Below are 26,592 nucleotides of genomic sequence, written 5' to 3'. Positions count from 1 at the left end.
GTTGGGGAGGGATTTAAGAATTCCCGAAGGTCAAGTGATCTAACCCAGTTGGGGTTTTTTCCTGCTTGGATAGGGAAGCTGTGAAAACGCACCACCCACCCACCCACACCCACATTCTACACCAGTTCAGGACTGTGGTGTCAGGAATTCCCAGGTGGGATACCTATCCGACGCGCGAGGGAAGCCCAGCGGGAGCGCGCAGGGTTGACCGCGGTACCGCGCAGGGTTGACCGCGGTACCGGCCCCGCGCCTGCGCCGAAGCCTGCGGGCCCGTGGAGGACCGCCACCAGGGGGCACCCGGGCCCGGCTCGGCCGCTCTGTCTCCGCCCCCGCCCGATCCCCGCTCCTCGCTGCCCAGGCAGAGCAGAGAAGGCGGAAGTAGGGGCGGCTGCGGCTGCGGCTCGGGCTCCGGGCGGCCCGGGGTCGCAGCAGAAGCGGCCTTCGGGTCGGGAGATTGGCGTCTAGGCCGCCTCCACCCGGACTGAGGAGACTTGGTGGAGCCGAGTCGTGCGGCCGGCTGGAGTCGGCGGCCCAGCGGACGAGAGCGGTGAGTCTTCTTCGGACGTCTCCTCCCCGCGGCCGCGGCCTCTTCCCCTAGGTTGGGGACGCCGCCCCCTCCTCTCCAGTTTCTCACAGGTTGGGGTCGCCGCCCCCTGTCCCCTCGCTTCCCAGAGGTTGGGGAGGCCGCCCTCTGTCTCCTCGCTTCCCGTAGGCTGGGGACGCCGCCCCCTCTCGTCTCACCTTTGCTCCCCCTGCCTGCGGGGACCTGCTCCCCTCCCCTCACTCCATCCGCCCGTGGGAATCCCGCGGCCCCTTCCTTAGCCCTACCTCCCTTCATCCCTTGTATTCACCTTTCCAGAAAAGAAAATTGCCTCTTGGATTTTCCCGTCCCTCGGAGCTGTTACCAGCTTTACTTAAAAAAAAAAAAAAAGGAAAAAAACCCCAAAACAACCCGTAAACCTTTTAAGTTCCCATCACTCTCTGTCACTGTCATGGGAAAGCTATTTTTGGGTTCCCTGTAGAACTCGATAGAGGTCCCAAGCAGCAAGTTAAAAAAAAAAAAAAAAAAGGTTCGGATGACATGAATGTTTCCTCCCCCGCCCCTGCATTCGGTAGTTGTAGAGATTGTTCCAGACGCTGGGTTGATAAAGCTGTTCCTAGTATTTGGCTTTAGGGGAACTCCAGTTGAGAGTTAGGACTGTCTTGAATGTGAACAGAAAGCACCTAAAGTATTAGCAGCTTGAATGTATAGTATTTGTGTGTTTCTGTGTTTGTCGGGAGAACGGGTTACTAATGTCTTGCTACGCAGGGGTAGAAACGAGAAAAACTTGTAAAAAATATCTAAGTGTTGGCCTTGTGAACCCCACCACTGCCATATTATCCACTCCTCTGTGATTACTCGGGAAGATAGAAGGTTTTTTTTTCTAATTTTGAGTTGGGATGGGCTAAGGACAGTGTGGTCTTTTTGTGACTCAAGGATGAAATGTGTTTCATTCAGGCACTTGTTGCCCATGTGATGAGCCCAGTTTCAACCTACATGTACTATATGCTTCTCAGTATTTTAGAATTGTAAAGGCCAGACCTTTTCTGTGATAAGTTGGGATATGTGATGCTGATATAATTTTGGCTCCTTGGATTTTAAAAGAAGTTGTTCAAATCCTTGCCTCCAGGAGGGAATCAAATAGTGCCTAGGAAGGGGAATGCCTCTCGAATTTGTATTCCAAATTAAGACCTAACAATTGACTATTTTGCAGCATTTCTTGGCCATTGCAGCACATTTACAAATCTTTGCATTTCAGGAATAGATTTTAAAGAGTTGGTGAATAGTTGTTTCTAAAGCTAGTAGAAAAACAAAGGTACTTTCTCAGTATCTCGTTTACTATCCTTTTACTTTATAGGAGTTGTTTTGCCATGAATGAATTTTCCATTGACTTAAAATTGACCTATTTGAGACATACCTTGTTGATTTCTTTAGCTTAGAACCTTTCTCTCATTAGCATCTGTTGATCTTTGAGGAGCACATTTTTGTGCACCACCATACTCCCCCCTTCCCTAAGATATTCAACGGTGTACTCTTTGGATTATAATATATACCCAGATACTAATATGTGGATTTAAGCCATGATTTATGACAAGCCGTGATTTATGACAATATTTATTCATTTTGCAGTCTAAATAAGTCATCAGTGGTTACATCCCACAATATTTAATTAAGGCAGTGCTTTGTCAAAAGTTCAAAAATAATAGAAGTAAAAGCCAGTGAATCACTGAAGTAGTAATTGGTAAAACTTTATTGTGCACACCAAAAAACTCTTTGCAAACCAGGAGCAGTTGAACCAAAACATGGAATGAGGCTCAGGGGGATATTGTTATAAAGCAGCTTACATAGTGAGAAGGCTGTGACTGTTTATTCTTCACAGTGATTGGGTAGAATATTAGAATTTTTTTTAATGATAGGGAATTGGTCAGTGGTTACTTTGTATCAACCTTGGGGAACACTTCAGCTTTTGCCTATGATTTCCAGCAAGTTACTTAACTCTTTTATGCTTCATAGTTTCCACTTTGATAAAATGGGGACAATAAAATTGTTAAATAAAATTACTATTAAGAGCTGCACGTAATACCTCATTCTTCCAGCTGCTGTTCTAAGTGCTTTGCACATATTAACACATTTAATCCTCAGTAATTCTGAGGTGGGTTTCATTATTATCTCCTATTTATACATGAGGAAACTGAAGCACAGAAGGTTACCTACCTTGTCTGGGTCCTACACCAAATGATGGAGAAAAGAATTAAACCCCTGTCATCAAATTCCAGCACCTCAGCTCTTTACCACTTCACATACTGTGTCTCCAGCCAGAACAGTACCTCTTCCTTTGTAGATCTTTTTGAGAAGAAGAAGGTGTCTGTAAAAGAAGAAGGTATGGAAGTAAAAGATACAGGATTACTGTCTTAACCCACTATTTAGCCTAGTGGCAGCCAGGATTTTCATGTGAAAATGAAACAGGCAGGGGGATAAATGTCTACCATATTGACTAGAGGCTTACATTCTGTTTCTAGAACTATATCTGGCACATATTAGGAATTTTCCTCTGGTGTAATTATCTGCAACAGAGACTTGGTTACATAGGCTGTGAATTGCTCTTAGACATTAGCTTCTAATTCATAAATACTATAATTGTTTAGAATTTGAAGGCATCGTACCTACCCATGAAGGCAATAGTTTTCCATAGGTCAATGAAACCTCACGTGTTTTTCCAGTCATTAATAATGAGACATAGTCACTTGACCTGACTGATGGCAAAAGGACATACACATATATATTTTCAATTCCATTCCTTCTACATAATAGAAATCCCCATACTGAACATTTAGAAGTACCTATAGAATTTTAAATCTAGAAGAAACCAAGAGCCAAATTGTTAGGTTTCCCAAAATCACACATCTGGTAGTTGCACATGATCACCTGATTCCTTGTGCATTGCTGTTCCTTGCGCTGCTTGCTGGTCATACTGTGCTCTTCACCTTATGATGCTTGAAGGAACTTCAGTAGCATAATTCAGTTCTTCATCAGATGCTTAATGAGCACCTGTTATATGAAAGCTCTTGTGCTAAGGACTGAAGATAGGAAAATTCTTGACTTCAGTTACAGGAAACAGACATATAAGCAGATAATTATGACATAACTAAGTGTTATGGTTGAGGTGCTTTTCTTCTTTTAATCTTATATTCTCTCTTTCTCCTATATCATGAACTCCTTAACTCAGAAAATCGTAGCCATGAAGCAAAGCTCAAAGAACTTTTAAAAGTTTTCTGTATATAATATTAACATAGCTAATGTATATCAACCAAAAAGTGACTTGCATAGTTAAGCTCCGACATATATGTGTGTGTATGTATATGTGTGCTCAGGCATTTTATTCCTCACTGTTTCTACAGAGCAGTTGGTAATCACGTTACTATGAGTCTGCTAAACTGTGAAAACAGCTGTGGATCCAGCCAGTCTGAAAGTGACTGCTGTGCCGCCATGGCCAGCTCCTGTAGCGCTGCAGCAAAAGATGACAGTGTGAGTGGAACCGCCAGCACGGGGAACCTCTCCAGCTCTTTTATGGAAGAGATCCAGGGGTACGATGTGGAGTTTGACCCACCCCTAGAAAGCAAGTATGAATGTCCCATCTGCCTGATGGCGTTACGGGAAGCGGTACAAACACCATGTGGCCACAGGTTCTGCAAAGCTTGCATCATCAAATCAATAAGGTATGTGAGCGGGGCACCTGGGCGCCACATTCAGTTGAGCGTCCGACTCTTGGTTTCAACTCAGGTGGTGATCTCAGCGTCATGAGATCGAGCCCCGAATCAGAGTCTGCTTAAGACTCTGCCTCTCCCCTCTGCTTGCACATGTTTTCTTTCTCTCTCAAATAAGTAAATAACTCTTGAAAAAAAAATAATAAAGTACATGAGCATAAGAACTGTGTCCAGTAACAGAACCAAATACAGAGAACATTATTCCATAGCACACAGGACCTCCCGAGAATAGTCTTATATGTAAAAAGTTACTTAGGGAAAGGCACACTGGACAGAAAATTGAGAAATTTAGATTCTTACTCATTTCTGCTGTGGTATGAAAGGTAACTACTGTCCTGTCCCCTCCTGACACTCAGATAAATAGGTAAATTAGCTATTTCTACTTAAAGCAGTTCTGTTGCAGACTAAGGGGTGAGTCTCTATGCTTTAAGAAAATAATACAGAACACATGTGCCTTAGGGGCACCTGGCTTGGTCAGTCAGAGAAGTGTGCAACTCTTGATCTCAGAGTTGTGGGTTTGAGCCCCATGTTGGATATAGAGACTGCTTAAAAATAAAATTTAAAAAAATGTACCTTAAATGACGATGCTGTTAGAATGTGATAATCTCAGCCATACAAAGAATGCTGACTTTTAAGTGATCAGTTATTCTTATTTTAGCTGTGTTAAATTCTGTTACCTGGGGTCTATGGACAACTGTAAAATAAAAAGTATTTTTAAAGGAAGTATTAGTTGATGGCTCTACTTCATAATATATCCAAAATCAAATTCCTTCTCACTTCCTCCACTTGCTACTGCCATCTGATTCACCATCAGCCCTCTCAGCCCTCCTGCTTCTACCCTTGCCTTCGTCCATACTGTTTTCAGTACAACCTGTTTCAGTAAAATAAGTAAGATGATACCATCACTGCTCAGAACATTGCAGCAGGTCATCTGAGAACACAAGCCAAGGTCCTTATAAGGCCCTGTGTGATAGGCTCATAGTCCATTTTCTGACCACCTCTCTACTACACTCCCTTCCTTCCACCAGTTCATTCTGCTATTTCTTGAACTGTCAAGCGTACTCTTGCCCCGGGGAGTTGGCTTTAACTGCTCTCTCTGCTTGGAGCACTCTTACTTCAGCTAATTGCTTAGCTAATACTCTTTCCTTCCCCCAGTGTGGCTCACATCTCACCTTCTCATAGGTAACTGAGCCACCCTATTTATACCAAAGCATGATTACCTCCCCCCACACTCTCGGTCTCCCTTAACCTACTTTTCTTTCTTCCTTAGCACTTTTCATCTTCTGAAATACCAGATAATTTGTTTATTCTCTGCTTTTGTTTAACTGGAAGATAAGCTTCTTGGGAGCAGAAGTTGAGATCTCTTTTATTTCTTGATATTTCCTAAGTGCCAAGAACAGGGTCTGACACACAGTTGGTGCTCAGTAAATCATAGTTGCTTTGACCAAATGAAGGTAGATGGGATTTCCACAAGTGATTCAAATTCATCTCCTAAGAAATAGATACATTTTACTATAATTCAGAAGTAGATGGGAATATTTTTAGGTGACTAAAGGGTTCTATACAGAACAAAAATAGCGGAAGAAGGTGGGGGGGGATTTTATGTTCTTCAATACGTTTCTGGTTATGTTGGTAGAATCATTCTTAAGCTGGCTCTTCACTAGTCTTACAAGTTTTTCTCTTTCAACTTTTAAATTAACTTTAGCATAAAACTTGAATTTAGGGTAACTGCATCCATACTTGGGACTTGGCTTGATTTAAGTTGCAAGGGAACATGTGACTTGTGTCAATTCTTGAAAAAACTGTGTTACCCACTGTTGAATTGGTAAGATCTGTTGAGGGTAGGTTTTCTCACCCTCCTCACATGGCACTTTGGGCCAGAAAATTTTTTGTTGTGGAAATTATTGTAGGATGATTTAGCAGCATCCCTGGCCTCTGTTCATGGATGTTATAGTATCCCCCCCTCCCCAACTCTGACACCCAGAGTGGTCTCCAGACATTGCCAAATGTCCCATGGGGGGGCAGAATTGCCCTGGTTGAGACCAGTGGTTTAGAATGTACATGAGAATGATGTTAAAGGCTCAATTTTTTTTTGCTTATATCGTTATGTTGGCAATAAAAATGGATTATTGGTTTTCCTGTGAGTAAAAATGTATAGTATTTTACCAAGTGTCACACATCCCAGGAAGGGATGTTTTTTAGTAGCAAAGTTCATGCAAGTAGTGGGACATGGTCTGAAAAGGAAGTAAAACCCACAAAAGGAAGTCCGAGCCTTTTTTTTTTTTCCTGTCTCCCTCCAAGTTAGAAATGACCATTTAACTTTAACTCTGAAGTTCTTAAAAGGAACAGCTCTGGAATTTTTCAACTCTTACAGTCATTCAAGGAATCAAAATCTATCTCAATTCAATTCCATTTTCTTCTGGAGTGATTGATAATGCTGTGGACAGTGGTTTCCAGTTTACTCTGTAAGGTCGTTCTTATTTTTCTCTTAGTCATCCATCACTTAAGTTTTGGGCATCTATTTGTTTGCTTCTCAGAAAGTATTTGACAATGTAGTAATAACATGCGTTCTGAGAGAGGCCTCATAAAGGCCATGTCTCTCACCTTTTATTAGTTCTAAGGCCTTTGACAGCAGACCCCATTTTTCAGCAGCTTTTTACCTGCAGCAGCGATTGGCACTGTTGGTTTACACATAGAAGGTGCTCAACAAATATTTGAGTGATCGAGTAGCCTACCTGACCTGCCATATTTTGTCAGGTAAAGATTGAGACATCCCAGAAAGTTAAAGGGGAGTGTCAAACACCCAAGCTTCCTGGGGATGATTTTTCCGTTGTAAGATGGAATAAACCACCTGGAATCAAGACATAGAGGTGCTCTAACTCCCTACTGAAGTGTACCTTAAACATAAAGGAAACCTTCTGTGGCCTGTGAGCCAGAGTATTACAGTGACCTTAAAATATGACCTCGTAGGGGTACTGCTGATTGGTTTTATTTTTCCTTATGACCAAGCAGCACAGTACAGACATGTTGTTGGCACACAAGCGGTACATCTAGTGCCGTCTCACTAGGACATTGTGCGGCTGCTCACAGAGCAGAGGCCTGCCAGACTGCCACAGTTCCCACCCTTAACTTTCACTTCACTTCATGCCAATCAAAATACAATTTAATCAATTTTTCTCATTTTTTGCTTTAAATCTTTCCCAAATCTAAAATGCACATAGTTTTTGATAGGTAACCAAATGGTGCTAGTTGTATTCGTTTCAGTGAAGAACACTTGTTAAACTGTCTGCAAAAGAACAGTTTATTTTGGTGATATCCCATATGATGTGTTAAATTACTTTCCATAGGAAATAATCAATGGAGAATTTATATGCAGTGACTTAAAGTTTTGTGTTTTCTAACGTTAACATTTGTTTAAATCTGCTAAGTGTATGTATCTTACTTGTTTCTTTTAGGGATGCTGGTCACAAATGTCCAGTTGACAATGAAATATTGCTGGAAAATCAACTATTTCCTGACAATTTTGCAAAACGAGAGATTCTTTCTCTGATGGTGAAGTGTCCAAATGAAGGTTGTTTGCACAAGATGGAACTGAGGCATCTTGAGGTATTAAAATTATTTTCTGTTAGCATATATGCAGGGTAGTTCCTCGAGGGTATGCACTTTGCTGTGTCCCATCTGTGCCTAGTATATAATAATTGGTTAATAAATTCTTGCTGAATTAATACGAGTTCTTTCATAATTGAATATAAATGAGTAGAAACCATATATTTCTTAATTCCATATACTCACTCTTTGCCCCAGTGATAATAAGAAAGAAATCAGTATTCTATTACAAGCTTTTTCAGTGAACATTATCTGCAGTAAAACAGGATTTCAAATATAAGCATCACATGTTAGTCTCTTAATTTTGTTCCTCTCATTTGGAAATAAGCAGCAAACTCCACGTAGTCCGTCATCTTAGTATCCTAACCATACTTTTTTTCTCTGTTTTTATTTTATTATGAGCTAAATGGAGTCCTCCTACAGCTTGAGATTAGCTGAAGCAATCAGATAAAAGCATTTGCTTTTTAAATAAAACAATTCTTAGCTTGGTTGTTTTACAATAATTAAATTTTGTTTATGTTGTATTTGAAATTAAGTGTTTAAAATGTATTTGCGGGGCACCTGGGTGGCTCAGTCAGTTAAGTGTTTGCCTTCGGCTCAGGTCATGATCCCAGGGTCCTGGAACTGAGCCCAGCATCGGGCTCCCTGCTCAGTGGGGACCCTGCTTCTCCCTCTCCCTCTGCTGCTCCCCCTGCTTGTGCATTCTCTCTTTTTCTCTCAAATAAATAAATAAATAAAATCTTTAAAAAAAAATCTCTGGCTTAACAATGGGAAGCCAATTAAGTCTTTAAAAAAATAAAATGTATTTGCAGCATGCCTGCCTTTACTTAGCTCCTTTTGAAGGAATGGTCCTTTTGACACAGTACTAAATTGATAATCAGAAAATCTGACTTCTTTCCCTAATTGGATACATGAACTTGAGAGTTCACATTCTTTGTATAAACTTGTAATTCACAACCATTATTTAAATTGAGTAAGGCCAGGGGCACCTGGGTGGCTCTGTCCATTAAGTGTCTGACTCTTGATTTTGGCTCAGATCATGATCTCAGGGTCATGGGATTAAGCCCCATATTGGGCTCTGCACTCAGTGTAAATATGCTTGTCCCTCTCCCTCTGTTCTTCCTCCTATTCACTCGCTCACTCTCTGTCTCTAAAATAAATAAAATCTTAAAAAAATCAAAAATAAATTTAGTAAGACCTTCATATGGTGTGTGCTAGACAATACAGGTTCAGTAGCCAGTTCTATAAAAGGGAACAGTATATTCTTAGATTATTTTTCAGGAAATTTCATAAGGATTGGCAAATACTAATCAATTACATTTTCCTTATTACAGGATCACCAAGCACATTGTGAGTTTGCTCTCATGAATTGTCCCCAGTGCCAACGTCCCTTCCAAAAATGCCAACTTAATATTCACATTCTTAAGGAGTGCCCAAGGAGACAAGTTTCTTGCATGAACTGTGCTGCGTTGATGGCATTTGAAGATAAAGAGGCATGTACTAACTTGGATTTGTTCATTTCACTACTTCTTTAAAACAAATTTTTAATGTACATCTGAGGGTATAGAAGAGGATGTTACTCCAAATCTGAGTCTATATTATCAGTGGTGGAAGATTGACTTTTAAGAAAGGGGTCAGTAAACCATTTTAGTAAGTAAGTGTAGAGTTTATACTTGTATATCTTTCTTAGAAAACATTGTTTATACTACTTAACCACTATAGTAGATCTGCAAGTAACACAAGCTTCTAGGAAAGACATAGACTGTATGCTTTTCTATGTGATATTTTAATGACCAATTTTGGATTAGAGACAAGCAAGTAGAATGATTACTACTTTATCAGACTTACACTTTTCTTTTTGAAAAGGAGAATGGGTGGTTAAAACTTGTATGGAGAATAAAAACCATGAAGTGTATTCCTTTGGTGATAATTTATCGAACTATATCCATGTAAGGAATTCACTTTTCTGTACATATGTTATGCTTCAATTAAAATGTTTATCTTTAACAAGAAACATCATGGTGCTTGACAGCATCATAGTAATAGAGCAGTTTTCCATTCAGAAACTGAGGTGTGTGGGGCGCCTGGGTGGCACAGCGGTTAAGCGTCTGCCTTCGGCTCAGGGCGTGATCCCGGCGTTACGGGATCGAGCCCCACATCAGGCTCCTCTGCTGTGAGCCTGCTTCTTCCTCTCCCACTCCCCCTGCTTGTGTTCCCTCTCTCGCTGGCTGTCTCTATCTCTGTCAAATAAATAAATAAAATCTTTTTAAAAAAAAAAAAGAAACTGAGGTGTGGAGAGGTTAAGTAATTTTATGTTAATATAGTCAGTGGCAAAGCTAGCACTAAGATCTAGTCCAGGATCCCCATCCTATGTCCTCTTTACTAAAATAACCTACCTATAATTTATGTTTTTTTATAGTGATGAAGATACTTCCTTAAACTTTATTTCTTATAAATTCATCTTGGTAATTTTCCCTACTTTCTTAGAAGGTCAAGCATATTCATTAAGTTGATGAAATATTAAAGAAGTATGCTAACCTGCTAATAAACATGTAGAGAAGTCTTAGGCATAATTAGAGCAAATTGATGTCTTCCTAAACTTTAGTAAGTTAAGTGGACTTAACATGGAAGCTTAATTACTTCTCAGCATAGCATCTAAACTAAGTTTTGGAACACAAAGCTCACCTTCCTTCCTCTTGCCCTAATAATACTTCTGTTCTTTTAACCTTCCTGGTAAGAGTTTTAGTTAAGTCATCAAGCTGCTGCTGGAAATTTTTGGAAAGGGGCCTTTGGAGAATTATATTACTGGTAAATTTTGTCCCAACTAGTTGCAGAAGAAGTTCAAAAGAAATAATTTAAAACATTCGCTTGTGTACTATTCATATTCTTTTAAAGAGCTGGAAGGTGAGATGAATCTCTCATTACTACACTGGCTCCCTTTGGAAAGAAAATAACCTTTGTACATTATTCTTATATTTTTGTTTTGCACAAATTGAGGTCCTTAATTTTTTATAGTGAATTACTTTTTATAAAAATAGACTGTTTTTACTTTTTCAGATTTTCTCATGCTTTTTTTATATTTTTCTAATAAAATTTAGATGCATGACCAGAACTGTCCTTTGGCAAATGTCATCTGTGAATACTGCAATACCATGCTCATCAGAGAACAGGTATAATGATTCCCTTTCACGAGTTAATATTTCCATCAATAAAGAAACAAGTTAGGTTTTTAATGGGAAATTTAAATCAATAAAGCAAAATGAATACAGATTGAAGAAGTATTAAAACAAAAGTTTTCATGTAAATTAATAGAGTACTTTCAGAAAGAACAAAATATTCAGCCCTAAGTACTTAAAATTCCCAAGTCATTAACATATACCCATGTTTGTGTATATTCATAAAAATTCCTACCAAACGCAGGTCATTTTAAGTTAAAAGTAATCAAAAAAATCTCCATTTGAAGAAAGAAAAAAACTTCGAGAAATGCATATTTGCACCTGTGGAACAGGGATCTTAAGTGTTGAGAGACCAGCTGAAAGAGAGCAATGAAACAGAAGAAAGCAAGTCTGTTCAGTAGCAGAGCATTATTTATACCTGTAGCCCCTGAGACCTATTGGGACATTTTGACATTTCTAAGATGGGTAGCGCCTCTGTTCATTTGCGCTGTAGACTGCTAATGGGCATCATCAAAAGTAGTCGTTATAATAGAAAACTGTACATTTGTATTAATAGAGAAAGGAAAATTCCATCTGATTGCTATCTTTTGACATTTGGGGAGTTTACCCACAAAATATGAATATTAGTCACTAAATATTTATACACCCATGAAATCTGCAAACCCAAAGATTGTAATTGATTACTTTAATAAGTAGCAGCAAGCAAAACCCGTCACTTGACTAAACTTTTCCATTTGTCTTTTAACAGAGTCTTTTAGGTTTTTTTTCCCAACAAAGCTTTAATTTGAAGCTGTTAAACTTCCTTTTCCTTATGAAGTCTCACCACCTTAGTTCTCTTTTTTGCTCTGTTTTAATATTTGAAGGAGACCATATATCACATATTAAACCTAGCAAAAATAAAATAACGTAGGAAAAAACTCTAGGTTAAGAGGAAACCTAGGTCTTGATATTGGCCGTGCCCCTAACTTGCACACTGATCTCTGATAAGAAAGCTCACATTTCTAGATCAGGAATCAGCAGACCAGCCCACCAGCCCATCTGGCCTACTGCTTGTTTTTATAAGTACACTTTATTGGAACACAGCCATGCCCATATGTCCGGGTGTTGTACATGGCTAGTGTACCATGATGGTAAGAGTTGAATACTTGGGACAGAGACCAGAAGGTCTACAAAGCTGAAAATACTTACTGTCCGTCCCTTTACAAAAAATTCTGCAGACTGTTGTTCTAGACCACTGTTCTAGATTACGCAGAATGAAGAATTGGTCTAAGTAGTTTCTGTAGTCATTTCTGCTTGAAGTATCTATGAATATAGCCAAAGTAAATTGCTAAAGGGAATTTGGCTCCACTTTCAAAGAACTTGATTCTACATGATGGATCTCACCTTAAAGAATGTGTTTTAGAGTCCCCAAATCAAAGGCTGAGACTCTCTTTAGAACTTTTATTAATGTTCTTAAAATACCTTCTAACATCTGCATCTCCCCCCTGGTAACCAAAACACGCCCTAGTTAAAAGAAAGATTGATGAGAGCCTGTCATGAGGGAAATAATGGCCACAGCCAGTGGTTTCAGTGTGTGGAGTTAACTGTTCCCTATTAAGTGGCCTGCACCACAGTGAGAGTCTGGAGTTTGCAGTTGTAGTTGCCATCAGAAGGTGCTTTTTCTCTAAAGTGCCACTAGAGGGGGTTAATTCCTAGCAATAGAAACATTCATTTTCTGGAACTTTGAGCGATTTGGGGGGATGGTATGAGATGTTGCTCTTTCCTTTCTCTGTGACTTTTGGAAGTAAATATTATTTTGATCTTTGTGGGCTACACGGTTCCTGTTGCAACTACTCAGCTCTGCGTTGTGCAAAAGCATCCATAGACAATACATGATTTTGTTTAGATGAAATATAAATATTTCAAATGTGATCTTATTAAACTAGAACATGATATGCAAGGAGAACCATTTTTCAACCTTTGTTTTGGTTTTCAGATGCCTAATCACTATGATCTAGACTGTCCAACAGCCCCAATTCCATGCACATTCAGTACTTTCGGTTGCCATGTAAAGGTAAGGGTTTTTTCTTTTTTTTTAATTCTTGACTATCAAGGAAAATTCTGTTCTATAGTGGAGTTGAGAATACCAGTGTAAGGGGACATGGCTGACATGCAGTGTATAAGCTTTGAGCTCCAAAGAGAAATTGGGACTCAGAATATTGATTTGGGGAAGTGGTCCATGATGATAATAGAAGGTCGGTCAAGATCATATAGCGTGAGTGTGTACAGGAAGGAGAAGCAGACTATCAAAGGAGTCATGAACAGACTGTATTAGAAATTGGTGAACCAGGTAAGGAAAGGTGGTATTATTATGCTTTCCAAAATTAGTTTCAAGACTAGTGATCAGTGTCAAATATTTGAGTCAAATATTTGAATCAAATATTTAAGATTGATGGTTATTTTTTTTAAATATTGGTTTATTTGAGAGAGAGAATGCGTGTGTGCACAGGGGAAAGGACAAAGAGAGAGTCTTAAGCACACTCCCCACTGAGCACAGAGCTGGCCCTGACTGAGGGGCTTGATCTCACAGCCCTGAGAACATGACCTGAGCTGAAACCAAAAGTTGGCCACTTACCTGACTGTGTTGTCCAGGCGTCCCAGAGATAGATGCTTATTAATGATAAGTTACTCTTTCTGGAGAGTCCAGCTATATTTCTGCTTTTCCGTTATGCTTTTTTACCTGACTTTTTACTATAAGCATGCATTTAGTAATTTTTAAGAATAAAGTGAGGAAATGGTGTATACTATGATTACATTTTGTGGGAAGATTCTGTATTGTATGCATAGAGAAAAAGACTTGAAGGAAATGTATCAAAATGTTAAATTGGGGGGGGTGCCTGGGTGGCTCAATTGGTTAAGTATCTGCCTTCCACTAAGGTCATGATCCCGGGGTCCTGGGATCAAGCCCTGAGTCAGGCTCCCTGCTCAGTAGGGAGTCTGCTTCTCCCTCTCCTCCCCACTCGTGCTCCCTCTCACTGTCTATCTGTCTCTCTCTTTTTCAAATAAATAAATAAAATCTTTTTTAAAAACGTTAATGGTAGTTAGGTGAGATCATAGGTAACTCGTTTTCTTTTTGGTTATCTGTATTTTCTGGTTTTCGATAATATATGGAATTACTTTTATAATAGAAGTTATAAATATTTTTTCATATAACAATTAAGATGTTCTTGATGACATGAGAAGAGGGTGGAGACAAGAAAGATTATACTTCGCAGCAGTTTGGAAAACAAATGAATTGGGGACAGCGCATATGGACTACTCTGAGTTGTAAAAGCAAGAGGGAGAAAATGGTATTAGCTAAAGAGAGACATGAGATCGATAGAGAGGTGTACTTTTTTTTTCGATAGGAAAGCTGTAATATATTCTGAGGGAAAGGGTTAAGGGGAGGGAACGAAGATAAAGGAGGAGGGGGGAAAAACCTCTGAGGTCTTGAAAAGATGGGTGCCAATGAGAGCCCAGGTGAAGCATTAATGTTGGACAAGCAGAGAGTCCTCTCTGAGTCAGAAGAGAAGGATGGGTGTAGATCCTGATACTTTTATAGGTGGGAGGGAGATTTAGCTGAGTGAAAGGTGAGAGTATTCAGCACATAGCCTCACTTTTTCAGTGAATGAAGAGATAAGATCATCTCACTGGATCAAGAATTTGATGAAGACAAAAGGTTGTAAGGGATTGAGGGAAGTCATGACATCACTTAAAAGCCTTTCATTTGGCTTGGCTAGGTCCCTTTCCTAGTCCTCACAGTATCTGGTCCCAGCCTAAGGCTTGTGCTTGGTTTTTAGATGCAGAGGAATCACTTGGCACGCCACCTACAAGAGAATACGCAGTCGCACATGAGAATGTTGGCTCAGGCTGTTCAGAGTTTAAGTCTTGCTTTAGCTCCTGTACCTCAGCGTGATATGCCGCCGTATGATTCTTCCTCTGTGTCCCGGGTCTCTACTCCGTGTCACCCAGAGGTCCATAATTTCCAAGAAACCATTCAGCAGTTAGAGGGTCGCCTCGTAAGACAAGACCATCAAATCCGAGAGCTGACTGCTAAAATGGAAACTCAGAGCATGTATGTAAGTGAGCTCAAGCGAACTATTCGAACCCTTGAAGACAAAGTTGCTGAAATAGAGGCGCAGCAGTGCAACGGCATCTACATCTGGAAGATCGGCAACTTTGGGATGCATTTGAAGTCTCAGGAAGAGGAGAAACCTGTTGTCATTCACAGCCCTGGATTCTACACAGGCAAACCCGGCTACAAACTGTGCATGCGCCTGCACCTGCAGTTACCGACCGCTCAGCGCTGCGCTAATTATATATCCCTCTTTGTCCACACCATGCAAGGGGAGTATGACAGCCACCTCCCTTGGCCCTTCCAGGGTACAATACGCCTTGCAATTCTTGATCAGTCTGAAGCACCTGTAAGGCAAAACCATGAAGAGATCATGGATGCCAAACCAGAGCTGCTTGCCTTCCAGAGACCCACAATCCCACGGAACCCAAAAGGTTTTGGCTATGTGACTTTTATGCATCTGGAAGCCCTAAGACAAAGAACCTTCATTAAGGATGATACTTTACTAGTACGCTGTGAGGTCTCTACCCGCTTCGACATGGGCAGTCTCCGGAGGGAGGGTTTTCAGCCACGAAGTACTGATTCGGGGACATAGCATCCCTGCATTTGTTCAAAAACAAAAAGCCGTCTGGAGAAAGCAGTGGCTTTCCTTGCCTTGTTCTCAATAATATGCAAACCAAAAAAGAAGTGGGAAGGATACACCGGTGAATGTTATTAGACAGGTCACTTACCACTTCTTCCTGTTACAAATCTCTGAGGCAGTTTTTTTTTTCCTTGGGAATCTACACGTTCTGTGCTTTCTCAGAAACCGAAGTGCCTGTGGCATATTGCAGCGGCTCTTTCGTCATTTAGTATACCTCTTTGTTGTACTTCCATGGGCTTTTGCTCCAGTGTGTTTGATTGTCAGAAAGCCCGTGGTTGGACTAGTAAAGCTCAGACCTTTTAATAATAATGGACATTCCTTAAAACTTCAGCTTATTTTTATATTATATGTAATATATTAAACTTGAGAATCACTACTGCCTCGTGCTGGTGCCAGCGAGAATTATTACTCTGGAGCTGAGTTCTCATTTTATTTGACCTTGTATGAATTTCAGAGGATTTGAACCTTAATCCTTGGAAAGCTTAAGTTCTCATGCACTCCAAGCCCCCCACCCGCCCCACCCAGGGTATTACTAAGGATATTCAGAAACTAGTTTAAACCCTAAATATAACCTTACTTATTTAGTGTAAACACCTTGTCTTCTTGTTTAAATATTCCATTCTATTTGACTTACATATTTCCTTGAGGCTACAAGTAGCATCTTCTCCAGAGTTGAGAATGCTGAGAACCACGTGGGTACCAACTGCCTGGTCTGATACTATAAATCCCTTTTTATCCATTCAGTGCAGAGTGAATTCTCCAGCTTTACATATGTTCTCTGTGGCTTCATGCTTGTAGGACAAGGAGATGCAGTTATAATCAACAGAAAAAATACGTCTTGACTAGTCAACCAACATGGCATCTTACTGGTGGTGACAGGAGCTATCTGAGCCAGAAATTTTCAGCTCTTTTGAACACCTTCTGGTAGTTGTTAAATGGAATAAAACTGATTTCCTAAAAACAGAATTTCTTAATACTTGGGAGATCACTGGAGATAACCTGAGAGGTCATCAAACCAAGGTAGGAAGTTGTAGTGGTTCTGTCAGTGGTTCTGTCAGGACTTAGCCTGAGTAGGTTGCTTTGGTCCAACAATACGTAGTTGAGGAGGGTCATGTAGAATGTATTGAAGTGGCTAAATGTTCCTAATAGGGAGAGATGGTTTTTGTGCTGTTGATTTGTTAAGGCCTATAGATATTAAATCTTATGGTGAAATCTTGTTCTCAGGGAGTCCCACGGCTAGTATAGGCTCTTAGAAGAATCTTAGAGGACCCATACTCTATGCTGTTTACACAAGATTGTTTAATGCTGTCTGGTCATGAGAGATGGAATTATATCTTTCAAGGGGCTAAGTCAGAGCTCCCTGACAAGCACTGAAGATGAGCCTTAATTTCAAAAGGAAGCCAAGAGACCTTGTCTGTGGAGAAGAATGGTTTCGGTTCCAGGCAGACCCAGCAAGTGTCACTTTGACTTTTCCCTTTGCTTGTGTTTCTGCCCTTCCTCTCTACCCCACATTTAGGCTCCTGCTCTGATGTGTTTATGTTATACAGTAAAAATAAAGGTCATGCAGAGATCCTGTTCCCCAGAGTTACCAACTGTACCACCTGCTCATCACGGGTTCCCAGCTCACTTCCTGGCAGTTGGTGTCCCTTAGCTGCTGTGCCTTCCAACTAGCTCTGGAGAATCATTGCAGCACCACCCTCTAGGTTGGGAGCCCTGCACTGCTGCTGTTCTTGTGATTGTTTTTCAGTGAGTAATTGTTGCGTTCCATTTAAGAAGCAAATGGTAGGCTTTTTTGTTGCATAGAAAAAGCCTGAAGGAAATATACTGAACTATTTTTGATAACTTATATTCTTTGCGCTTTCTTAATATGTTTTACATTTTCTACAATAAACCTATTTTTTATGAGAGGGGAAAAAATGTTGCCATAAAACATTCAACCCCACCAAAAAAGGAAATACTATTTGAAAGCTTCCAGGTCAAATTCTATTAAAAGCATGGCTGTGCTTTAGGTACTGAAGCCAGTCACTTCCTGCTTTGGTTAGTTTATTTTTTTTCTACTAACTGCTTAATCCAAACAAAAACAGTTTTTTGCCTAATTTCAACATCTAGCTTCAAGTTTCTCATCTGTAGAATAAGGAGTTGGTTTAGATGTTTCTAAGGTCCACTCCAACCATAAAATTCTGTTTTAAGAAATTAAGTCCTAACCAGCAGAGCATTGACAATACTTATTAAAGGATTTTGCCAGTAGGAAATTGCTCTGCCTTATTTTTTGCTGACATAATACTTCAGATGTAGTATCCCATCAGCCGGTCTCATCTTAATTCAAATAAGCAAATTTTTGTCTCCCCCAAACATGTGGCATTTTCTAAGAAACCAGGCACTTATTTTATACTGGTCATTCACTGCAAATAGAGAGTAAGAGTAATATTCAGACTGTCATTCCAAATAGACCTCACCTCAGAATCAACCCTGAGATGGAAAAGCCGGCCTCTTGCATTTTTCCAGTCCGCCCAACTCAAACATGCTGGCTTCACTCAACTGGCTTTCTAGTGTTTGCGCCGCACATTTTTATTTTATTAACCTTTGAACGTGTTGATCTGACATCGTTCTCGAACGTAGCGAAATTGTTCCCTCTTTTCCCAGAGAGGTCCAACCCAGCGTGGGAGGGGACTGGCCGCAAGTCGTGTATTTGGCTGTGGGGAAACAAGTGAGGATGTTGATTTGTAGTTGGGGAGTTTTTACCGTCCTTTGGCCGGGGCAGCAGTGACAGCTTCTGGCTATGCTACGGTATGATTCAACTCTTACTGTGGGGGCCGATCAAGGGAAATAGAATGAAAGGCGTGTTTTTTCCTCTAATGATGGGCTAATACAGAGATGTTGGATGGTAGCTGACAGTTTTTGTGACAGGTATAAAATTAAGTTCTCCATTACTGTTTCTGTACCAGTGAAGTCTTAGATAAACTAAGCATGAATTAGGCATTATGAATTATGCATGCAATTAGAATCCATTCTCCTTAAAGAGAAGCAGTTGCTCGTCATTCCTTTATCCAGGGAACCCTCCGATCTCTGGTGACCGGAAAACACTTTTAATTAGGAGAGAGGTTTTTCTGACATAAGACTTGAAAAGCACTGTACTTCAATTCAGTTACTCCAGCTCTTTTTTTTGGGGGGGGGGGCTTGTCTCAAATTATGAATTATGCTCATCATTTATATAAAATACCATTAGGTCTGTTTTGTGATGCCTAGTTCCACAGAGCCTAAGCACTGCAATGCCTTAAAGAAATGAAAAATGGACAAGAGTCGTTTGTACTTTTCTTTTGAAATACGTTTTTTTCTAAAATTTCCAGATTCACACAATAAGCTATAGTAAGTTTCACAGTTGATACCATTGCATTCTATAGAATGGGGTTGATACTTCCAAATTCCCAGTCTCCAGAAAGTTGATTTGATGAAATTGAATTTAGATGGCTCTCTACAGATTGTAATATTCAATTACAGCCTTCACTTTTAGTCACCCACTTGCAGAGAGGCCTACTTGTTTCTCTAAATGTCACCTAAGACTTTAATTTAGTTTTAAATTAGCCTTTTCCTCCCCCAAAATTGTTATTATAAAGTTATGAAATACTGAAAAATCATTCTAGATGGGGCAAGCATGCTGTGGAATGAGGAAATGTGGTGCTGGTTTTTTTTTCTCTCAAAGTGCTTTCTCAGCCAGACGCCAGCCCTGCCTTTAGGACAGGAGGGAAAGAGAGGCTGACTCTTCTGCTCCCTCAAGGCTCGCAGCTCTGAATGCCCCCCTGGAAAGTCACCAGAGCACAGCCGCAATGCTGCTTCCCAGCTGTGGTTTCCGAAAGGGAGAGCCTCCTGTTAGAGCTGCCTTGCCTCTGCCGGCTGATTGCATTTACCCTAAAGATTTCAGGGTAAAAATTAAAATGCCAGTGAAGAGAAGAGCATATGGGTTCCTGTATTCCAAGAAAGAAATGCTGCCAGTCTTAGAAGCACATAATGACAGTTTTCCTCCAGTCCAAAGGAGAAGTGAAAACTGAGGGACAGGGACAGTGTTCTGTTTACGGTTTCAGCACGGTGCCAGGCATAGAACACACACACATATTTAGTAATGAACTGTTCATGAAAGTGCTGGTTAAAACTGACCAATTTCTGGTAGTTTATTTGTCATGTAAGTTTTAGGTGGATGTTTAGATGGGTTTGGTTGTTTTGTTGTTTTCCCCCCAAGCACTTTCTTTATGAAATTCTTCAAACCGGCAAAGATGTTGGATGAATTGTGCAGTGAACAGCCACCACCTTGAATCTGCAAGTAACATCTTGTAACATTAGCTGTATCACTTAGTACATGTTAATTTTAATGAGACTGCTTCAAGTTTGGTTTCTCTTTAAAAATTTCGCTAAGATAATTAGCTTCAGTTGAGTGATCTTAAACTCTTTGGGGAAACTTGTGATATTTGAGTTGTAGCTGGAATTGTAGTCCTTACTTTCAGCTAGTTTTCAACTTGTAAATCTATTATGCTGAATTTTAATCTTATTTATTTTGCCTGAAGGGATGCTTTTTATAATGGATTTATTTGAAAGTCCTTGATCAATTGTGCAGAATATTCTAATGTTATTTTCACACTTGATAAATTATCCAATTAATTTCTCTGGTGAGAATGTAATTTTGGGCCTATTTTGCTTACACAGGGTTCCAGGATTATGTTCTCAGAGGGCTGAAGAGGCAGTGTAATTTAGCATATATACCACTAAATTAGAAGCTAAGAGACTTGGGTTTTACTCCTGACTGACCATGGGCAAATCAGTTCTCTTTGTCTTTGTCCATTTCTGTTACGTGTAAAGAGTGGGATAGAATCTGAAATTTAGATACTGTTAAGTAATGGGTAACGTTTTTTAATGCTTGGATCTATTAAGATCAACGCTTTATGCACCCAGGGAGGCTCTTATACTTCTGTGACTGTATGACAAGCTATGGGGTGAAAACTGACATAAAAATTGGAGCACATGCAGTGGTCAAAGCGTTGTCAAAGAGCCTGCTATTGCTCAGAGTTCACTATTGCTACAGAAGTTGGGAGCAGGTTTCCTAATCCACCCGAACTGAAAATAACGTGTTTCGTGAAGGGAGTGAATGCAAAGATGGGGGGGGGGGGCTCATCACAGAAAGACCGAAAACCAGTGTTCAGCGGAAGAGCAGGGTGCATGAAAGGGAGGGCTTAAAGGCATTACTCAGATTCACTGCCACACACCTTCCACTGGGCCCTCCAGCCACCCCCGCATCACCATGCACAAACCCAGAGAACAAGCCCCCAAGTGGCACCGGGGCACCGGTGGTCTCCGTCAGGTCAATACAACTGGATTGCAGGGTTGGTGGAGGGATCAACAGGGTTTCCACTCTATTTAGTAGATAAGTGTGACCTGTTCTTTCCAGCCCTACGTTATGCATATAGATTTGCATTGATCTCACAAAGGCACTTGGAGCTCTTACATTAGATCCTGTCTTACTAGTGGTTACAAGAGTCTGACCAAAACAGTGTTTCTTGAATGGCCCCTTATTGAATGTTAGTGTACATGAAAACAAATGCCAGACTGACACGGCCTACACACTCCCACCTGTTGTGGATATTCTCCTCTCAGCTTGTGTATAGCACCGATAGTTTTACCAAAGAAGTACTCTGACCTAAAATGAAATATATATATTAAAATATAACTGGTATCCCGGGTGTTTGTTTTAATAAAATAACTACACTGCTTTGATTTTTGCTTTCTTTGTTTTATTTTGGAGACTGTAACTCTACTGGGAGGGAAGAATGATCCCAGCCACTAGTTTACACATGCAATACAATTAATATTTTGTTCCTAGGTAAATGAGGATTCATTCTAGCCCTTGGTTTAGGCTGTGGTTTCCTCCTAGGGCTTTTAAAACTGTATTTTGCAAAATAAAATTGGGCCCAAAAGAGAAAGAAAGGTTTCCACAACCCTTTTAGGCCCAATGAGAGAATCAGGTAAATAGAAAGTATGAAGCCAGAAACGGCGTGAACTCAGTCCCAACAGATAAATGAGAAGCTGCCACTCCTCCGGGGCCAAGGCCATCCCAGCTGCTCCTTCATTAGCACACCCCCCCCCCCGACACATTTTTTTTAAGTGATGGCTGCCTCTGTCCTACAGCGAAAAAGCATTTTTAGGAAGCTTTCTGTGGGTCAACCCCGTCTCTTCTAAAGTAGACTCAGTCTCCCCAAGTGGGATGTAAAAGTTGGTCAAGCATGCATGCGTTCTACAAAATACCACCTTAATCCTTGTCAAGTTCCAAAGGGGAAATACTGTTATTAACCCCAGAATAAGCCATAACATGTTTTTAAACTCCACCTCTAATTTGGATTAGCTTTCTGACACTTATCTTACTTCTAGTCCATTCTTGTGGATGTCTTGTTACACTTGTCACCTTTTTAAAAATTAACTTTTGTATGGGGACCAGCAGGGGCAGGGTTGCTTTATGAAGTGACAGTTGTAATCTTGTCAGGAAATGATGCCTAATCTCAGTAATTTTTGCTCGGTCTGGGCAGGGATTTGCACATTTCAATAAAAAAGCAAGTCAGCAAGTCTGAGCTTCACAGAATTTATACTTTTGAAAACTAATAAAACCACACTGAGATTTAGATTCCGAAATCCTGAAAAATAATCATTACCCCAGACTTTCTCACCGGCTGCTCCACCCTGACTGGCAGAGATCGATTTAAAAACAACCACAACAAAAAACAAACCGTGTGTGGGAAGGTCTAGCTTCTTGATCCCAGCCGTTTCCCTCTGGCCAGTCCTTTACCCTGAAGCGTCTACGTAAAGCAGACAGAGCCCCACCAGAAGTGCTTAAGAAAGGTCGTTTCCTTTAGCGTAGTTAAGGGCCTGAAAGTGAAATTTATTTCAAACCTAATCGGATATTCTGTTGGAGCCGCTGTGAAAGAAGACAGCAAGCAGGTTTTCTGAGGACAACTAGGCTAACAGACCTGAATTTGGCTTGATACTTGTAGGGGCAGTGTTTTGCAGGTGGTTTTTGTTGTTGTTGTTCCTTTTGTTCGTGACCCACGGTAAATTATAGATACGTAGATAAATACAGAAAGATCGATGGTAGACATAAGGGAATAAATAATATGTGCGCTGACTCAGCTGCAACACGGTGTTTGAAACACTTGCTAACATCTTGATGTGTTCTAATATTTTCTGTTCTTTTTTAAGTGTAGCCCCAGAATCCATATGAGTTTATCAGAGTACAACTTGTCTCTTGAGTCAGGATCTGAGGATTTAAAATACCCCAGAAGGCTGGAGGCCAAAATCACATTCATTCTCTGTTTTAGGGTGCTACCTGTTTGAATGCAGGGGGGCAGGCGGGAGGGTGGGAAGCGGAGAGGCAGATTTCTTTCCGATGTCTCAGAGTTCCTGGCAACATTGAGTGTCTCCTTCATCAGACTATGAACTTTCAAGGACAGGGCCAACCTTTCTGTATCTCAGTTGGGAATCTGAGATATCTAATATGATCCTGGCCTTCTCAAAAGAGAGTCAAACTATGACTGTCATACAGATATCAAATGAACACAAGTTAAAGATTTTATTTAATTCTTAATGAGGGAACCAGGTGGATGGTATACCCCATTCAAAGGAGAATCCAAAGAACAGACACAGGCCAGAAACATGTAAATGAGTGTCCAAATGGAGGCAAAACTCGCTTCTTCCTCTGTAGAGGAGGGATGTCAGGTGAACCTCTCCCCACAGGATATAATTTGCATTTCTAAAAACAAGAATTATTTGCATTTCTCGAAGTTATCTACAGGACAGAGCTGAAAAATAGCTTCCTTAGGGTCAGAATCTGATAACCCTGAAGGCTGTGCTCCAGACAAGATAATGCAGTGTTCCATCAAAGCACAAAATCCCCATTCCTGCCTAGAATTGGACGACTATGACAGCTGGGTGAGGGGACAGCTCCTTCTAGCTCTTACAAAGCTCCAAACTGGAAGACAAGTCAGGAGTAGAGCAAACCCAGCTTAAGAACCATGTGGCAGTAGGGGGCAGCAAAGCTCCATCCCTAAAGAATGCAGACTTTACGAAAAAAATTTGTACAATAGGATTGACCTGGAGTCCATGGACTGAGTCCATAAATCCCCCTGACATTGTATGCAAAATGTTTTATTCTATACATTTTTCTGGGAAGAGAGTCTTTTTCTTTTCTTTTGGCTCTAAGTCTGATGAAGCGACAAAGCACTGTCCCCAAGTATTGGAAATTCCATGTCCTAATTGTCACATTCACAACTGGGTTGCCAGATCAGCTTCAAATTAGAAACACCCGAGGAGTGATTAGGTTGAACCATACGAAACTGCCATTTTTGTAAGGTCACTAAAGAGATGAGTATTGGCAATTTGTTGAGGTTCAACTTAAATATACAGATTCCTGATCTCCCCCCACTCTGATACAGCTAATAGGTAGATGAACATCTGAGATCAACTACCATCTGCATGTTGAAGTTTAGGAAAATGGACTGTTGGACTCCAGGCCACCCCAAAGCCTAGATGTTTAACCCTAGCCTATTCTGGCCATTCTGAACGGTGAAAACCAAGACAGCATGAGGACCATCACCCCACCCAGTTCACTGGGGGGCTTTCTCAAGGGGTCTGATCTGAGGACCACTGGCCTCAGAGTCTCCTGGGGTGCTTGTGAAAATGCGTAGTGTTAGGCCCCATGTTGAACCCCCAGAATTAGACGGCTGAGCAGTGGGCCAGGGAATCTGCATTCTAAATAGGCTCCCTGCCCAGGTAACTCTTCAGCAAAACAAGAGAGTAAGTAATCACAGGATATAGGAGAGACTATGAGCTGAGGTCTATCAGCTATATCAAAGTGTAACTCTTAAAATGGTAAAATCATGGCTCTCATTCAAATATAGAATAGTCATGCGTCAAAGGTTTTGTTGAGCTCATAAATGAATGACAGAACCATTAGTTGGTAAAGCTGATTCCAAGAGCATTTGAGGAAAAAGAATTTATATAAGCCACCGGGAAAAGCATTTCAAAATAAAAAAAATGTTAGAATAAGATTGCTGGGTTAAATAAGAAGCTCGTTAATATCCTCCAGGCTAATACAACCATAGACTTTGGGGTTATCTTTCCTACCAGATAGTAAAACACATAACTTTGCAGTATCTGGCTACCATCAAACAATAAATAGCAAAGTCAAACACAGATACATTCTGCTAGAAAATTAAATAATCCTTGGGTGACTTCATTAAATAATTCCCCAGTATGACTTTGAAAGGACATGCAGCCCCACTTTTTGCTTTATTCCCAAGTTTTAAATAATTCTTTTCTACAGTGAGCAAAGACAGCAGAACACAAGTGTGAGGACTCCGCTCCTCTGGGTGAGAAAATTCAGGCTAGAGCAGATATATTCAAACACAAGAACCACTTCATTCAGAAGGAGGAGAAAACTGTCAGAAGTCACGTATAACCTCCTCGGATTTATTTCAGGCACTACCCATAATCACGTCCTCTTGCTTTGTGAATAAGCATTTTGTCCTCTTTCTAGTTATCTGACTTACAAACTCGTCATTCCGTAATAATTTCTCTTAGAAGTTTAACTGAATAGCCTGCTAAGGTTTTCAGCTTTGTTCTTTTGTGTTTAATCTAAAAATTCAGGCACTTTGTTTGTTTAAACATCAGAAATATCCTCTAATTTTTATGAAACAATTGTCTACCTCAGGAATTAAACTTTGAGCTTCATGAAACATGAAGTGAAATAGAAATACTGTGTGTCCCAACTCAACCTCCATATTTTTTCATAACTTCTCTTGCCTTTAGAGGGATAGCATAGGAATGAACATGTTAGTGTTGGGAATAAACATCTGGAGTTCGGCAGTGTCTTCATTTCGGTTCCTTTTACTAATTTCAGGTAAAATTAAAATTTAGTCATTTTTGTGAAGTAATCTTTCAGTGATTTTCTGTAAGTGAGATTACAGATCTCTCTTTTCTTCTTTGTACTTTTTTGGTATTTTTCCTCTTTTTATTATTTTCTTAAAACTCACTTTACTGATCAGGGCGCCTGGGTGGCTCAGTCGGTTAAGCATCTGCCTTAGGCTCAGGTCAGGATCCTCCAGGGTTCCTACTCAGTGGGGAGCCTGCTTCCCTGTCTCCCTCTGCCTAACTGTGCTTTTTGTCAGATCAATCAATCAATCTTAAAAAAAAAAAAACCATTCACTTCACTGATCAAATTTACCATTCTAGGAGTTATTGATAATAACTGTATCCACCATGTATTGGCGCTCTACGTTTTGAAAACATAATTGAAGTTTTATTTTAAAATAACTTTATCAAGATATGTCCTACATATAAAATCCACCCATTTCAAGATACTTATGCACTGATACTCATAGCAGTATTCTTCACACGAGGCCACAGGTGGAAACAACACAAATGTTCTTCGCTGGATGACTGGATTAAAAAAATGTCTATATATACAGAGGAATATGATTCCAAGGGGCCGCCCAGCAGGCTCCTGCTTTTCCCAGTGACTATAATTCTGCTTGGTAATTTAGATGACATTTTCCAAGGGTAGAGGAAGAGCTTACCACAGTGGTTAAAGCAAGGCCTCTGGAGCTGGACCACCTGAACTCACATTCTGGTGCTGCCACTTAGCTCTGGGGCCTCAGGCAAGTTGTTTACCCTCTCTGTGCTTCGGCTTCTTTTTGTGTAAAATGTGAGTAACAACGGTGTGTACCTCACAGGGTTGT

The 26,592-nt window shown here is 40.4% G+C and overlaps 1 protein-coding gene across 2 annotated transcripts; it reads left to right on the top strand.

Annotated features, from left to right (window-relative positions):
* Positions 1 to 361: 361 nt before the first annotated feature.
* TRAF6 (TNF receptor associated factor 6) lies at positions 362 to 21,583 on the top strand. Of its 2 annotated transcripts, none has more exons than XM_045808489.2 (7): positions 362 to 547; positions 3,945 to 4,257; positions 7,761 to 7,911; positions 9,246 to 9,404; positions 11,010 to 11,081; positions 13,063 to 13,140; positions 14,906 to 21,583. In XM_045808489.2, exons 2-7 carry the CDS (start codon positions 3,962 to 3,964, stop codon positions 15,773 to 15,775), a joined length of 1,626 nt encoding a protein of 541 aa, XP_045664445.1. In that variant the 5' UTR covers positions 362 to 547; positions 3,945 to 3,961; the 3' UTR covers positions 15,776 to 21,583. The 2 variants fall into 2 exon arrangements, with proteins under 2 accessions (XP_045664445.1, XP_045664444.1); XM_045808488.2 differs by having other exon boundaries at positions 3,940 to 4,257.
* Positions 21,584 to 26,592: the final 5,009 nt, after the last annotated feature.

The sequence above is a fragment of the Ursus americanus genome, chromosome 24, assembly GCF_024610735.1.
Source record: "Ursus americanus isolate L20-20 chromosome 24, mUrsAme1.1.p, whole genome shotgun sequence".
Classification (NCBI taxonomy): domain Eukaryota; kingdom Metazoa; phylum Chordata; class Mammalia; order Carnivora; family Ursidae; genus Ursus; species Ursus americanus.
The sequence above is the reverse complement of the archived record's forward strand: the minus strand, read 5'-3'. Positions and strand labels throughout refer to the sequence as shown.